This window comes from Chaetodon trifascialis, chromosome 3 (genome assembly GCF_039877785.1).
Source record: "Chaetodon trifascialis isolate fChaTrf1 chromosome 3, fChaTrf1.hap1, whole genome shotgun sequence".
NCBI classification, from domain to species: domain Eukaryota; kingdom Metazoa; phylum Chordata; class Actinopteri; order Chaetodontiformes; family Chaetodontidae; genus Chaetodon; species Chaetodon trifascialis.
In genome coordinates this window covers 10,585,599-10,602,748 of record NC_092058.1, presented here as the reverse complement: position 1 = coordinate 10,602,748, position 17,150 = coordinate 10,585,599, and the positions used below count along the sequence as shown (strand labels likewise).

Genomic DNA, 17,150 nt, shown 5'->3' with positions numbered 1-17,150 from the left:
GGCCTTTCTGTGTGAAGTTTGCATGTTCGTCCCGTGCATGCATGGGTTCTCTCCGGGTACTCCGGCTTCCTCCCACAGACCAAAAACATGCTCATTAGGTTAATTGGTGTCTCTAAATTGCCCCTAGGTGTGAATGGTTGTCTGTCTTTGCATGTGCAATCTGCAATCGGCTGTCGACCGGCTCAGGGTGTACCCCGCCTCTCACCCATTGAAGCTGGGATAGGCTCCAGCCCCCCCACAACCCAGAAAGGGATAGGCGGTATAGAAAATGGATGGATGGATGTATTTACCTGGTTACTTGCTTTGATCAGGGTGTGATGAAATTCAATGTTTCGAATTTCATCACTGGTTGACTTCTTGTTCCACATTAGTTTGCTGTAGCTCTGCAAGAACAGTTTGCCTTTGTAAAAAAGCATCATTATTAAAATGACAGGTACACCCAGTTTGTTTATGTGTTAATCCAATAAAAATATTGGCCTTGAAATGCCAGTATTGGTTGGGCTACTCTCAGCAGCTAACTCAGTAAGCGCAATGTCATCAGAACCACAGCCAAAACACAAATGATCTCATAGATCTCTGGACAGTGTTTCAAATCAGAAATCGAGACAGCTTTATGACATTATTAGAGTTTCAGGGCGCTTGCATCTGGAGCTGAAACGTTGAATTGATTATCGCCAATCAGTTGATAATTAGTTAATTGCTTCAAATAAAATAAATATCTTTAGGTTTTGCACCTTTGGTCAGATAAAAATCATTCATCATTAGTTGCAGCTTTGTTTGCATCACTATGATAAAGTAACTTAATTATCAGATATTTCTATCACTGCTTTCAACATTTACAACCTTTAAATGTATGCATTGGGGCATATGTAATCAAGGATGATGTGTGTGTGTGTGTGTGTGTGTGTGTGTGTGTGTGTGTGTGTGTGTGTGTGTGTGTGTGTGTGTGTGTGTGTGTGTGTGTGTGTGTGTGTGTGTGTGTGTGTGTGTGAGTGTTGACATTGACCAAGTGATCAGCCACTGGGCAGCAGCCTGCAGGGGAGGTGACCTGAGGTAAAACAAAGCGACTGTCCGGTCAGGTGGACGGGGAGAGAAAGAGGAATACGGCTGTCCTCAGTGAACGTGTCGGGCCTGATGGAAAGACCGCAGGCAGGCGGCCCAGAGAGATACGATAGACCTACTTACACCAGTGGATAGCATGACACAAATAACCACAGTGGACACAATTGTCTGTGGAAAGACAATCCTGTGTTTCTCATTTCTGTTCGTATCTACTTTGATATTGAGTCTCGGAGTGTGAAACCAAGTCGAATGATGGAAGGACACCGTCTCTGGAGGAGGGCGAGCGAAGAGGAAGGAGAGAGGGAGGGAGAGTGTGAATGAATACTTCGGACAGTTCTGGATGAGCAGAGACACTGACAGCTTCTCTCTTTCTTTTTGTCTGTCACGGCCTCTGTTTCTCTCTCTTTCCCCCTCTCAAAATATCATTACTGCTCTATTCGACTCCTCTTCGCTTCCAGGGGGGATTTTCTATGAAGTCCAGTACACACTAAGCAGTCGTTGGATTGATTAGGTTTCTATCTTCAGTATACACCTGCCCCTATCTTGTGGCTCGTCCTGAGGAACAGAATGAGAGCAGGACCGCTGGTCAGCACTCTGGTTTTCTACGTCCAGATGGTGGATGTGAAAGATCCCAGTTAGGGGTCCCAATGCTGCGTCCTTGAAGCAGGGTGATTTATACACTGGCAAAGACATCCAAAAGGCAGGAGGGGAGAAAACGTACTATACATTGTGTGCTCCAGTGTGTTGTCTCATCTTCGTCCACCTTATCTAGTATGTCATTTCCAGTTCCTTTTAATCAAATAACTCTTCAAAAATCAAGTCATACTGGAGCTAATCTTGTACTTCCTGTGCGTATAATGCTACAGGAGCCTTGCTGCCTCAGTCTCAGTAGTAGGTGTGTGTTTTTGTGTGTGTGCATAACCTTGGTGAACAGGGGAATGTCGCCATGCCCTGCTGCCAGCATCTCTGAGGGGTTTTATTCATCGGCACCTCCCACTGTTTTCTCTCCAATTAACTCTGCCATCAGCCCCGGTGAAGACAGTCTGCCCCAAGCCGGAGAGCCACGTATCCCCCCGCAGGTTTGAGCTTTGCCCCCGCCCAGCCCCACCCAGCCCCACTCGGATTAAGCCCCCAGCGCATGGAGCGCATCCCTCACAGCAGGGAAGGAGCAGACATGGAAACGCTTAGTCTTTTTATCTTTGTCTAATCATACTATTACATCTCAAAAGCCGACTGACTCCCAAACCAGGGAGAGAGACCGGGAGGCCTGGGCTCTGACAGCAGGATGAGAGGAAAGTGGGAATTAAGGATGAATAGAAGGATGGAGTTAAGGATGGAAATACCAGGAGCTTGTCACAGTTCTGGTCATGTTAGGTGGATGGATGCAGGAAAATAAGGAAAGAGGAATTAAAGGGAGGAAATATGAAAATATTAGGAAGCAAGAAAGAGATGGGAGAAGATTAAGGGTGAAAGAAAATGAGGAAGGAAAAACAGGACGGTGTCAGGATGTAGTTGTAGCTCTAGTCATGTCACAGCCATGGACCTGTGAAGAAATGAAAGGACGCCATGAAAGAGGCAATGGAGCAACGAAAGATGGACAGATGAGAAATTCAAGGAAGAAATTAAGGATGGAACAAAGGTAGCAGGATGAAGGAAGTTAAGGAGGAAGCAATCAGAAACAAGCTGTTATTCTCAGTCATGGACGAATGAAAGGATGGAGAACTCTGGGATGAGGATGAGAGGAAATGAAGGAGGGAGTATGAGGAAATGAATGAAGAGAGAAAGAGGTGAAGGATGAATTAAGGATGTGGAAAACATTAAGGAAAGAAGGGAGGACATATCAGGAGGTAGTTTTGGTATTGTCGTGGATGGATGGGCAAATGAATGGAAGGATGAACGAAGCAAGGAAGGAAAGGTGGATCAGTTGTCACAGTTATATATGTGTGGACTGATGGAAGGATGGAGACAAGGGAGGACACAAGGAAGGAGGAAATAAAGCAAGCAAGGATGGAGACATTAGAAATTTAAGAAAGAAACGATGATTGAGGGATCAAAGTATTAAGAAAGAAAATTTTCTTGTCATGGATGAATGAAATGATGGAAACGGAGGAAATAAAGGAAGAAAGGATGGAGGGACTGAGAATGAATGAGGGATGAAATGGGTACGGAAGCATTAGGAGGAAGTTTTAGTCTTGCAGTCATGGATGGGTGGATGAATAGAGGGGTGGAACAACGAGGACGTGAGGAAGGAGGAGATGAAGGAAGGAAGGATGGGGAATGAAAGGCAGAAGGAGGGATAAGTTGTAATGCTATTGGTGATGAAGGATAGAAAGATGGAACAATGATGGAAAAGAAGGATGGAGGGACCGGATGGAGGATATGAAATTAAGGAATGAATAAAGGAAGTACTCTTAATTTTGTTCATGCCATCATGGCTTGATGGAGGGATGGAGCAAGGGAAGAATGCAAGTGAAGAGGAAATAAAGGAAGGAATGATGGGATGGGATGTAGGGCAGATGAGAAACAGGATGAGATCATTATTCCGGTTAAATCATGAAAGGTTTCTTGGATGGATGGAAGGATGGAGAAAAGGAAGGATGCAGTCAATAAAGGAAGGGGGAGAGATGGATGACAAGAGAGGGAAGAATTAAGGAAGAAAATCCGGAGCTAGTCCTGTTATGGTTGGATGGATGAAAACATGGAAGGATACAAGAAATAGGAAATAAAACAAGAAAGTGGGAAATGGAGGGATGGAAGAGAGATCAGATATGGAATTAAGGAAGGATGGAGAAATTGAACAAAGAGGCAGATTGAAATGAAATGAAATGGGTTGTAGGCAGTGGGACTGCAGGTGGCGGGAAAAAAGGGGGGAGCGAATGGAAGGAAAAAGAGCAGGTCTTTATTATGGTGAGTAAATTTGACACGCTCGCGTTGCGCCCAGCGCCAGTCCATCCGTCATCCAGCTCTCCTACTGATGAGCACTGGAAACAAATCTGAGGAAGCCGGGCTTTATTTTGCCGCCTGGGTGACTTGTCGGAGTCGTCACAGGCCCATGTGTCCCCGTATCCCTCCCCAGCTGACGTCTCCCAGGCTCAGCTTCACCCGCTGGGAATCTCTGCCTCTCCTCTGCCTCCTTCTTTCCATCTCGTCTATTTATTATGCAGATAGTTTGGGGTTTGTCTTTGCCAGTCCCTCGTGTTTATTTGATTCTTTATTTATCTCAAATGTTTCTGCTGTTTATCTGTTTGACGAGTCAGTGTGTATATGCGCTTGATAAGTTGCGAAACACAGAGGGCATCAATCACTGTCACTTAGCTGCTCAACACGTCGCTCATGCTGCCAGAGCCCGACTACCCTGCACCTCCGCCGAACCTTTCTTGCTTAGTCTAACCTCAGTGAATTTCAAACTCTTTCAATACATAAATCTATGAGAGAGTGTGTGTGTTGGGGGGGGGGGGGGAGGAAGAGGTGTGGGTGATGAGGAAAAGTGCTTTTTTGCCTTTGCAATCTGAGTCAAATATATGTTTACACATTTGCAAATGAGAAATCCAGGAGCGCGACGTCAGTTTTCATATTCCCCCACGCCCACGGCGGCCTGCCTGGAGCTACGGCCCCCTCCGGTCGCAGACTTCTGAAACAGTTATTTAGATGAATGATTAAAGTTAAGGCGCAGCCGGCAAGAGTCTCACTACTCTTATTTAAGGAAGAATGGGATATTTGTCATCTTTTGATGTATTGCTTGCCGTCCCACATGCAAACGAGACACCCTCACTCCACCGATGCCTCTCCGCTCCTTCGTCCCTCCCCTCTGATGGGTCCCCAAAGAGTTGCAGTGGGTGATTGATCAGGTGCCATGGCATCGCTGGAGACATGTGGGAAGCCTGCCCACCCACCCAGCCAGGCAAAAACACTCCGGCATGCTGATCTGATGCCATCAGTAAAATAGGAGGAACAAGGGAGGACTGCTGCACACATTTGATCCATGGCCACTGAAGTTAGACTCCTGAGACCTCAATCTTCTAATGACTGTATAGATAAAGCATGTTGGCCTTTTTTCCCTCTTTCCTTGTCTGGAGGCGGGGAGATGTTGGGGAAGTTGAATGCAGGACTTGAGAAATTAGATGTTTTCACTGGCCTGTTTTATAACTGATTTCCACCGGCCGCGACAGCGTGGTAGTATTTACACCTTGTGAGTCTGTGTGCGCGTGTGCCAAAATGTGGTCCTGGAGACGCCTACTGTAGTAGGAACTAGCACAGAAGTGGATTTGATGACTTTGCCAGGTGTTTATCTCTGTCTGTCTGTCTGTGGACACGTTTTGTCAATGCAAAGGCATCAAGATGCAATCACCAAACTTCACAGGTGTGCAGTTGAGAATGGGATCATATTGACTGTGGTCTGACTCATGAGTACTATATACTCATCTAATAATGTAGTAATGACTACTGAGTATGGGTCATGGGTCAAAACGTCAACATGTTGAGTGTAGTTTAAAAAGTATTGGAGAGTTGGGGCAGGGATAAAATACTATAAATGCAAATGATGAAAATCAAGTTGCGCACCAAGCCACAATTTGTGATATATGCTGTATTTATATTTCTGTTTAATATTCATTTATTTAATATTCATAACTTTGTCTTTAATGCTAATATATAGAGTTGATATTCAGCAGCAACACATGCCTGACATCATCTTAATCAAACATACTGTGCGCAGCATTGGAGTTAGCAGTTGACTTTCCTTAGATCATGTTTCCTAAATTACATATAACATACCTGCTTACACACCTCTCAACAAAGAAAATATAGATGTTAAGAAGTGGGATCTACACTTAATTAAATGAATGTAAATTATAGAGTCGTAGTGCATGAAGTGGTCACATAGATTTCCTCTAAAGACTTTTGCTATCAGCATGCAATGATGGCTTCAGCAACAGGTCTCTGTTAATGTCACGCTTGGTTGCACAGCTTGTTTGAAGGCTGATAGTTTGATGCAGTGGTTTGTGCTACATGCATGCCTGTTTGTATCATGGGACCAGGTCGCAGTCTGGGTACAGTGACTATCCCTCAATGAATCTTTAGCATGTTTTGTGAGATGAATATAGCCTGCTTACTTACTCTGTGCTCTGAGGATGGCAGAGTCCGGTTACAAGGTGTCAGTCGCTGTTTTGTTGCTATCGTGATCCAACATATTGACTAATATTAACTTTATATATAGAAATGTGGCGTAGCCCGGTTGATCTGCTGAAAGGGTTGTTGCTCCATTTTAATTTTTTAGGTTTTGGGGGGACAATAGCAATCCTATTGTTTTGTTTAGGCTGCTGCATTTGGGATTCAAGTGTTTTCACTCATTTGGCTGTGGCAGCATTGTTTAAACGTACATGAATGATAACTCCCACACACAATGCTGGCACTGGTGCCCAGTGTGTTTTAAGCATTGTATGATAATTTGGCAGTGGTTCATACTCACTGGGTGATTGTGCAGTCCCCTGGGTTAATATCTTGCACAGTTCCATAATCCTACCTTGTTTTACAAAAGATGGTGTTAACAAGAGCAGTATTGTCTATATAACCTTATTCCCTTGTGTTATAAAGGCAGTACATCAGTACAGTAAAAAAAAAAAAAAAAAAAGAGAGAAAAACAATTGATTTCATCATGCCTGCAGTTTTTGGTTGTGGCTGGCCTTGTTCCTGTTAAATGTGTGATTCACTGCACTGCAGTCCTCATGTTCACTAGAGAAGTTTACTGCAGAGTGTGACAGGTAGGACGGCTTTAGACTATGATGCAAAGAGAGAAGCTGCAACAAGTGTAACGTTTATCTGTGTTGATCTAATGAGTCGTGGTAAAGACGGTTGTTGGATTATGGCATGGTGTGTTGGAACATACTGCAGCTGTACTGTTTGCTGTCGACCCCGTGCAGCATTATGTGACCTGACTACAACGAGTTAGGAAGAGAACGGAGTGTCCTCACGAATAGCAGTGATAGTTGTATTATAAAGGGACTACAACTTCCATTTTGTTGGACAACCCCGTGTTGAAGAACGCTAAATTAATTCATCTTTCTTTGAGTTGAGTGTTTTAAGGAATAGTTGGACATTTTGGGAAACATGCTTACTTGCTGTTGTGCTGTGAGTTAGATGTGAAGACCGATACGTCTCTCATATTCGTCTGTTAAACATGTGGCTACAGTCAGTGGTCATCGTCGAGCATAAAGACTAGGAAGATGTGGAAACAGCTGGCCTATTTCTCTTGCCGCCATGAGGTTGCCAGCAGCCAGTGGAGGCTTCAGAAAGTTACTGCTCCCAGCCAATAAGCAAGAGGTGCTGGTTGATTTGTTACCTTCAGGCCGAGCCAGGGGAGCTGTTTTCCCCTATTTCCTGCAATAGTGCAATTATGCGAAGCTAAGCTAACCAGCTGCTTGCTGTAGCCTCGTACTTAACTGGGCAGATTTGAAAGTTGTATCGATCCTCTCGTCTCACCTTCAGCAAAAAAAAAGCAGAGGTTTGTCACAGTGAAGGAAAAATTTCTGCCATAACACAACATGTAGCCATCATGTAGATGGTCATCAAGCTCTCTCGTGGCTTAAGTATAGATGGCGATAGGTATTAAAGAAGTTCATTTGGCTTGCACAAAAATTGCAATAATTTCTCCCCCCAAAATCCTGTTAATGTTCAAGGTTAGTTAAAGATACTGATTGATGAATATCCAGCAAACCATAAAAGAAGTTTCTGAAGCCAAGGCAATGCAGCAGAAAGGGAAAAAACTGCCATTAAGGTTCGTATTGCTACACATTTGAATTTTTAGTGCTTGTGTGTTACCTCACATGCCACAATCTCAGATTTCTATATTTCACTCTCAGTCTGATCTTTGTGGCATCTACAATATTTTGCAATATTGTAAGCATATAACATTTAAGCTAGCAGAAAATACCTTCACAAATCCTCTTATGTAACATCAAATGGCAGAGTTATCTCACATCCTTCTCTCTCGTTCTTTCTTTCTTTGTTATTCTTCAGTTGACGTTTGACCCAAACTACACTTTGACACAACATTATTGGCCCTGTACGCTGTATGCTAGATCCTGCTACGTGAAACTTTTGCTTATGATCAACTCAAACACTTTTTCATGTTTTGCCTGATGCGTGGGGAAAAAAAGACTTCATCCCTTTTTTTAACTAAAAATTATTTCAAAGCTGAGCTGGTCTTCTTGAAACAATATTACAGATATTACTTCTCAAGAAACCTCTGATTATTCTCTATGGGGTGAAGTGATTCTCATTTTTGCCTTATTGCACTCATAATCTCACTGCTTGTCGTATATATATTGTCTTTTTACCTTTTCTTTCTTTCTTTGCACTTTCTTCTTATATTGTCATCCAGACCTCTCTCTGCTTTCTCCAGTTCTCTTATTCGTTTTCTTCTTCTCCCTTACTGTGTTATCTGTCTCGGCTCCATTTCCTTGCTCCCTGATACTCCCTGACTCAGTAGCTTTCATTTTCATGATAATCCAGCGACACCACTGGACTGCGAAATCGCTTTTACTGCCTTTTCTTTTTCTCTTTTTCCCTCCCTCTCTCCCTCTCTCTCCCTCTCTCTCTCTCTCTCTCTCTCTCTCTCTCTCTCCATTTTCCCCCTACTAGTTTATCTTTTTTCCTCCTGGCTTTATTTTGCTTTTTGTAATTAAATGTCAGTTTTAGTCCTCCCTTTTTTTGGGGGGGGGAAGAAGGAAGAAAAGTTTCTTTTTTCAAAATATGTGATCATTGTCAAAACAGAGTGGACTCACTGCTGCTAAAATTGAACATGTCAGGGCCACAGTACACCTGAATATGTCACTTCAGCTTTCTCTTTCTTCTTTGCCTCAAATTAGTTCAATTACTCCTGCAGAAATGAGCATTTAAAAATTCTGAAATGCAATAATCATATATTCATATAAAGGTTCAATTTCTATCATATCTATGATGTCTGCCTGTTGACAGCTCTGTCCAAAGACATCCATCCGTACATTTTCATTGCTTATTCAGCTCCAGGCAAAGTAGGCCAGACATTCTTCTTTTCAGCCACATCCTATAATATTTCCAGCGGGATCCAGCGTGTTCATAACGATGGGATTTGTAATCCCTGGGAGGAGACCTATGGGTGTGCCCTGAGGTGCTACAGGGAGGCATCTGTGATGTTGCAACAACTGTAAATGCCTAAAGCACTTCGACTGGCCCCTTTCAATGCAAGTAGCAATGCCTGCTCAAAGCTCCTTCCGGATGTCTGAGGTCCTTAGCCCTCAACCCAAGGATGAACCCAGACGCTCTGATGTTCTGATGACTCCAACATCGTGTCATGTTCAACCTCAGACACTCAAACACTCTTTCCAGGCTTTGTCTGTTTCTCACCTGCCACAGTGAATACCCCCCCTCTTTAGATCACCTGCCCAGCAGTATCTTATCAGTAATCAGTGTCAGTTTATCTGGAGTGCAGCGGGCTCTTTATTTCTTCTGTCTTGGCTGAAATATGTTTTCTTGATTTCTCAAACTGCCCTGCATGTCATGCTGCTTCACTCTCTTTGTTTACCTGTTTCAGACCTGCCTATCTGTTGCTAATTTCAGATCTCCACGTCTGCTTTTGGGTCCCCACTTTGTCTCCCAGACACGGCATCTGCTACTCAATACACTTTTGTTCACACATGCGTCTCCTTTGGCAAGATCACAAATCTGATTGCAATCCATCTTGGTATTCCCGTGCTACATGCAAATCCAGGTTGGCGTTGTTCCAGCCCAGAGATAAGCTGTTTGGTAACTGCCAAAAAACTCCAGAAGAAGAACAACTTGTAAATTTTAGCAAATGAGTCACTGCAGCAGCTATCCATCAGCTAACTCAAACACACACAGATGAATCACATTTATGGAAGACGAGTGAGACAAAAGTTTTATCATCCTCACAGGCTTTCGTTCACGTTGCTTCCTCACCCACACTGATCATCATCCACCTCGCAAGGGGGTTTGAGCGCTCAGATTTCAGCATCTCAAAGGCTTTTTGGATGCGTTTACAGTTAACTTTTTTGAAATAAAATAGCAAAACGCTTGACTTGACAGTAAAGTAGCTCTTAGAGCTTGTGACCAGGTAACGACTGGTAGACAAATGACATAGTGTAAAGAACAAGAGAAGTCCACATATGGAGGAGGTTGGGTGGCTGGATGGATCAAGCACAGGACCTTCACCTAGGGGAGTAGTCTATCCTACCTTCACTTGTCACACAGGACACAAGACAACATGCTTGACCTCCTTCGCTTAGGACATCTGCTTTCTCTCAGCCTGAAGGGGACAGTTCACAGTTTTCTAACACTCTATGCTGACATGGTAGTGCCGACCCTTACCGCTTCACGTTTGGCTGTAGAAACCTGCTCCGGTGTGCACTGGAAGTCATGGCATAGTGAAGCCAGAAGAACTACATCATGGAGAAAACCTTTTCATCGGTTCATTATGGATGTCGCCATAATAGTCTTTCACATTTCAGACTCAACGTACAACGTAACTCATACCTCAGTATCAACGGTTGGTAAGAACAAATTTCATTTTTGAAGTTCAGAGCTACAGTGAGATAACTTTTCACTTTAGGATGTTCAGCTTTCCACCACCACCTTGAACTAATTCATGGCATTTACCTTTTAAATGGTGAAGGAGCTTTTAGGGTAAACAGTGACTTCAAAGTAAAAACTAATGTGCAGCTTTACAGCAATTTATCCTGAATTAGTGTCCTCTGACTATTCACAAATAGGTTACAGCTTCTCTTACCCTTCTGGAGGAAATATGAGGTAAACCTTAAAAGGCCCAAAAAGCCATTTCTTCTTCTAATCACAACAAGCACTGAAGTAGTAGAAACAGAAAGTAAAAAAAATAAAGAAATAACAAAAACTATCCGTATCAAAGCCTGTGGTTTATAGTGCAGTGGGAGTGGAACTGTACATTTGACTCTTCTCTGTGACAGCAGATCAATGCAGCCTGGAGCTGAGATAGAAATGAATTGATTGTCACCAATAAAACTCCAATTAAACAAAAGAACAAGCCTGGGAGAGAACTCTGAGACAAGCAGCTCTCATCTTCTCATCAGTCCTCTGGGGGGAGGATAGGAGGGCGGGGGGGCAGGAGAGGGAGTCGGATGTGTGCCGGGGAGCTGGTACGCGAGATACATTTCCTCTGAATACTCTGACTATCAAGGAGGTGGGGAAGTTATGGATGAATGTATGAGTGAGCAAACTGCTGATGGAGGATCAGATACCCGATAGACAGAAAGAGCATGAAAGAAAGGGGCTCTGCCATTGATCCTAGGCCTCCTTAATGATGAAAAGAGATCTTAATTGTGGTGGCATGTGATATATCAGGTTTCAGCAGTCAGCTCTAGACTGCATCTGACCTTCTCTGATTTAATAAGTTCATGTGAAGCCCTTCACCGTGCAGTCTCTAAACCCTTGTCTATTTGCCGCTATGGGTGCTTCGTCTTCTTTTTCCGTCACTCATGATCTCTCGCTGTCTGAGCTACACTCATAATCCTCTCATTGAACAATACCAACATTTCATTCTTGCATGTACTTTCAGGTGGGTTATAGACCTTCCTAAGCAGCAGCTAAAGATGCTTTTTGCTCATATGAACCTCCAAATGAAGTTTAAGATGATTAATGTTCCCCATTCCTAGAAAATGTACAAGATCTCCTTACTCTCTCCTCTCCTCATCTCACTTCTCCACTAATAACATTTTCTTCACTATCTCTCTCTATCTTCCAAGCTCTGTAATCTGATTGTTCTCTCTATGATTGTGCTGTTATTGAGTTGTCTGTATCATACATATGTATAAGTCCACCACAATACTTATTCCATCTTCTGCTACATTTCCCTCCAGCATCCTGCCATACAGGAATCTCTTGCCTAAATGGAGGAAACACTAATGCCAGTAAATGTTCACTGTGGGGAATTTTGCAGGTTGGGAGTCCCATGTGGCCACAAGAGGGAACCCATAGCAAGCCCCCAAGTCAAGTTTTATCTGACCTTTACTTTTAAGTCATTTCTAGTCGGCCCGCATTGCACACATAGCTGAGACGGTTTGTCTTTGTGAAAGGAGTTGTTTCCCCCGGCATGCTTGCTTCAGATTGAATGTGAAAGTAGACAGTGGGAAGGTAAAGATCTAATGTTGTGTAACTTCTCTGGAGGGGCATGACAGGTTGTATCTGTGTTTCCTGTTAAGTGCAACATGAAGCGCATTTTCACCAGCAACTTCATATTCTCACATCAAATTTTACTTTATCACATTCAGATTCAGACTGTTAGCCCTGCTAGTACTGTGGCTCCAGGGATAGCAGTCGCTCAGACAGTCATGCTGCCATGCTAAACAAAGACGTTGAACATGGTAAACATCGCACCTGGTAGACATTAGCATGTTAAAACCGTCATTGTGAGGTTGTTAGCATACTGATATTAACATCTAGCTCAAAGCACTGCTGTGCTAAAGTGCAACAAGGCACTAGTGAGCACAAAATTACTTAATCAGAGGCAAAAATTGTGTTATCACAAACTGTACTTAACCATGGATGGGCAGTTAAAATAGTATGGCAAGTGCTGCTTCCTATTATTCCTTATACTTATATGCTTACATTCAAACAAAATGCGAAAAAAAAGAAGAAGATCACACCGAAATGTAGATATGCAGATGTAACATTAGTGTCAAACAAAGACAGGCACTTAATTATGAATCTCTGGATTAATTTATTAAGACGATTAAACATAACATAACATAACATAACATAACATAACATAACATAACATAACATAACATAACATAACATAAATGTATACATAATAGTCACAGCTGTGGTGATTTACCTGCTAATCTAGGCCTTCACACATAATAGATTTTCATTAAAGTAACTTATATAAACTAAAGTAAATGCATGTATGAGACTAAAATTTGCTTTGGGTGACAGCATCCGCCATCCACATAGCTCTATTATAGTGTATATTATTTGTATTCCTTATGATGGTGTTACAGTGGCCCATGTTACTGCTGAAGTTCCTTTTGACCTAGTCTATTCTCTCTAGTCAATTCTAGTTGAATTGCTTATGCGTAAATATAATGTGTATACTGTGTGTGTACATGCACCTGTGTGTGCTTAGCTTCATAACCCCAGCAACATCCCTCTGGCTATTGCTCTAAAAGTTACTTCTCACTCATTGTAATCTAGCTGAATAGAGGCTGAGAAGGAAGAAAGGCGTAAAGCTGTGTTTTTCCAGCTGTCTATCTTTCACTGGTTGCAGCAGCCTGATATGACCTTATAGCCAACATCCGCTGTTTTGCAAAAAGTCTATAGCTTATGGATTTCTTGTCAAGAAAAAAATATCTGATATTTCTTCTAACAAATCCTCACCCTTTAAATGGATTTACTGTCCAGCACAAAAAAATTTCATATTTATGCTAATAGAAAGTCCATCTATTTATTGGTTTCTGTTGGCATTTTATTACTTCCGTGCCACTGAAGAAGAAGGCCTCTCACCACACTCATCTTTTTCCACTCAATCGATGTTTGTTAAAGTTGCTGACTGTGTACAGTTGCTTTTTTTCAGCCTCAGAAAGACTCACGCCAACCTCAGACCCCATCAGAAAATCATTCCTGAGCTTCATACAGTTGACCCTGAAGGTTAGGTTGAGGTTCATAGTGTGATGTTGCCGCTGAAGATGGTTAAGGATTATGATGATGGTGCTACTTCGAGCCCTGTGCCATCAGCAAGAGAAATGATTAGGACTGCACCAGCAGAGTGTTAGCCTGACAGATGGCAACACATGGAGCTAGCTGACAGCACTGCTGACAGCGCATTCACAGGAAGTCCCCATCTCGCATGCACTCTACACACTGTTTGTTGCTGTCCATATTCTGATGTTTTTCTGCCATCAGCTGTAGCTTATTTCTACCCGTCAACATTAAGTCAACTCACATCAACAATTCGCCAGCTTTAAATTGGAAGACCTCTGCGAGGGCGTCTTGTCATGGCACCAAAGGGAGTCTGGGTCTGTTAAAAATCTTCAGTGGGTCATTATCCCAGTCACTGTTCATTAATCATACCTTTCTTTTTTTGGTAATTCATTCCTCCAGTGGTCAATAAACTTTCAGTTATTTTCCCCTCAATCAATCTACTTAGAAATCAGCTCTGCGGGCATGTTAATGAATGGCCAACAGACATAGATACATTAATTGAGTGACTGAATGCATTAGGAGCTGTATTGAGTGCTGCACTGTTGCCTCTACGAATAGCAATATGGAGTTATTATTAGGTTCAGTGATTGATGAAAGATGAGGAGAGCTGTAGCACAAACCTGTCGGTTCCACTGCTCTGGATACGAATGAAGGAAGACAGAAACTGTCCTTGCACGAGTAGACACAAAGATCTGATCCGGTACTTGTGTTGAAATGGTGTTTTCATTTATTTTTTGGTGTTTTTTTATCCACTATGAGAACAGTTTTTAACTCCATCCAGATACATCCTCAGGGGAAGCACATATAACCTCTCCGAATAGTTGTGATACTTCTCACTGTCACTTCATGACAGCATCAAGCTTGAAGTTTGCATGTGTGCGAATGCACTGTGTGCTCGAGTGTGTGTTTGTGGGGGTACATATATGCATATGGATGGGAGCATGGCATGTGATGTGATTGATGAGACATGAAAGAGAGCAGAGGAAGATTTCCAGTCAATCAGCCCTCTGAATAACCACCTAGGCTGTGGATTAAAGGCAGAGAGCTGTCTGAACTAACAAAGGCTCACATCCATTACCTTACATGAGTTGTTTTTCTCTCTGGAGCAACAGTGACAACAAAATTAAAGTGTGTTAACAAAAATAGATGGTTTTGTTTTCTTGAATTCGAGAGATGAAACATAGAAACATCCAACAACTTGGATGCTCATGGAAATGAAAATCATTTGAGGTAAAAAGATCTCTGCAGAAAAGTGACCTAGACAACATTTAAGATTTTGATCGTGTGTGTAGAATGAAGTGGGACATAATGGATCTTTTTCTGCATATTAGGTTTTGTCCAGACTGTTGCAAAATTGGACTGGACTGATTGTAAATTTCAGACTAAATCTAGCCTCTCTGATTGATTCAGCATGACTTAGAGGTAAAGAGGTTAACTAAGAACTGGTTGCAGATTGTTGTTTGTACTTCTGGTATTGAGAGCTGTGCATTCTGGGTTTGAGTCAGCAACAGAACTGGGATTACATCTACTGTATGGCGCCCATTGCTTTATGTGCCCTTCATCAAGGTGCAGAACCCTTTAACCCTTCATGGATGCGTGGCTAATGCCGGGCAATGCCAATTTTCAGTGCCAAATTGGTTGCCCCAGACTGACATGGCTGAATTTCCAGCAAATTCGTTCATTTGACATTCATTTTGCGCCAGGTCCTGACACCTGATCAATTTTTGTACGCTCACATGGATTCGTGGCATGTCAGAAATTCTGCAATTGAATTTTTCCACATGCTTGTTGTCAGAATATCCATTTTAAACTGTAGCACAGGGAATTTCCTGAAATGACTAATAATGTTATTGTCCTTGGAAAGATATGTGATGTGTGAAAAAATAAACTTAATACCGTTTGAGTCATTGTCAGTAAAGCTTTCTTCTTCTTCTCTGTTCGGTCTGTTTCATTTTTCTACAGGTCCAAGGGTTGGAGAAGCAAGTGGAGTTCTCAGACCTGGGCCCAGTGGGGTCGGTGATGAAGACTCTTCCATATGGCATGGGCGGAGGGACAGTTGGAGGCACAACGGGGGGCGTAGTTAAACCTCCGTACCAAACACGTATCTTCTCCACTTCTATCGACCAAACACCCATGAAATCCAAGCCACCCACCTACAGTTTCTTTAACCCATACGACTCGGCCCGGAATCAGTCCCTGCTCCTGGACCAGACAGGCTACCGCTCTAAGCGCAAGCCCTCGCTAAAAACAGCCATGAAGACCAAGAAGATCTTCGGCTGGGGAGACTTCTACTTCAACGTCAAGACCATGAAATTCAGCTTGTTGGTGACAGGGAAGATTGTGGACCACATCAATGGGACGTTCACTGTTTATTTCCGCCACAACTCATCCAGCCTGGGGAACGTGTCGGTCAGCATCGTGCCACCAACCAAAGTGGTAGAGTTTGAGGTCCTCCAGCAGCAGCAGCTGCACCCCCACACCCAGCAGGATGTCCAGATCCAGGATACCCACCAGTCCACCATTGACCCCAAGGAGGCAAAGACCTTTAACTGTCGGGTAGAGTATGAGAAAACCAACAGATCCAAGAAGCCCAAACCCTGCCTGTATGATCCATCTCAAACCTGCTTCACAGAGCACACCCAGTCCCACGCTGCCTGGCTCTGTGCCAAACCCTTCAAGGTGATCTGCATCTTCATCTCTTTCTTTAGCATCGATTACAAGCTGGTTCAAAAAGTGTGTCCGGACTACAACTTCCAAAGCGAGCACCCTTACTTTGGATAAGTCGCTTAGACTGAACTGAAACGAGAGAGAGAGAGAGAAAAAAGAAGAGACAATATTAATGACGACTACGATGATTATAATGATGATGATGGAAATGATAGTCATATTGATTACTATGAAGAAGCAGGGGACAGTTTTTTGCCTCTAAACTGCTGTGAATTGTGGATTTAAATCAAGTATAATCAGAGTTATGGATGATTAGGATATGGCTGATTTCTCTGACTTATTTTCCAACTTTGTATTTGCTAACTTCAGTTTTTAATTTGATTTTTTTTTTTTCTGTAAATAATGTACTCAACCTCAGCACACTTACTGTTTTTAGATATTTGTTTCCCAGTGTTATTACTTTTTGCATTTGGAGAATTTGGTTGAAACCAGCTGGAATCAGAGACTCTGAGGTGGTTGTGCTGTGTCATCACTGTATGGCAGATGCAGTGTTATGGTAGACTGACTGTTAATCATCCTCTCAGCTCTACATTTCAAACCCTGGATATAAGAGAGTTATATGTATGAGAAATGCTATGCTGGATATGCATACAATATACTGTATGAAAAAGCACATTAAAATCTCTTAAACTGTC

The 17,150-nt window shown here is 42.7% G+C and overlaps 1 protein-coding gene across 1 annotated transcript in view; it reads left to right on the top strand.

The window, feature by feature from the left end:
* LOC139329021 (neurexophilin-2) overlaps positions 1-17,150 on the top strand; it is a 42,669-nt gene extending 25,519 nt beyond the window's left edge. The window contains exon 2 of the mRNA XM_070959140.1: positions 15,751-17,150. Within this exon, the coding sequence (XP_070815241.1) occupies positions 15,751-16,569 (819 nt within the window). The 3' untranslated portion in view covers positions 16,570-17,150. The remainder of the gene's footprint in view (positions 1-15,750) is intronic.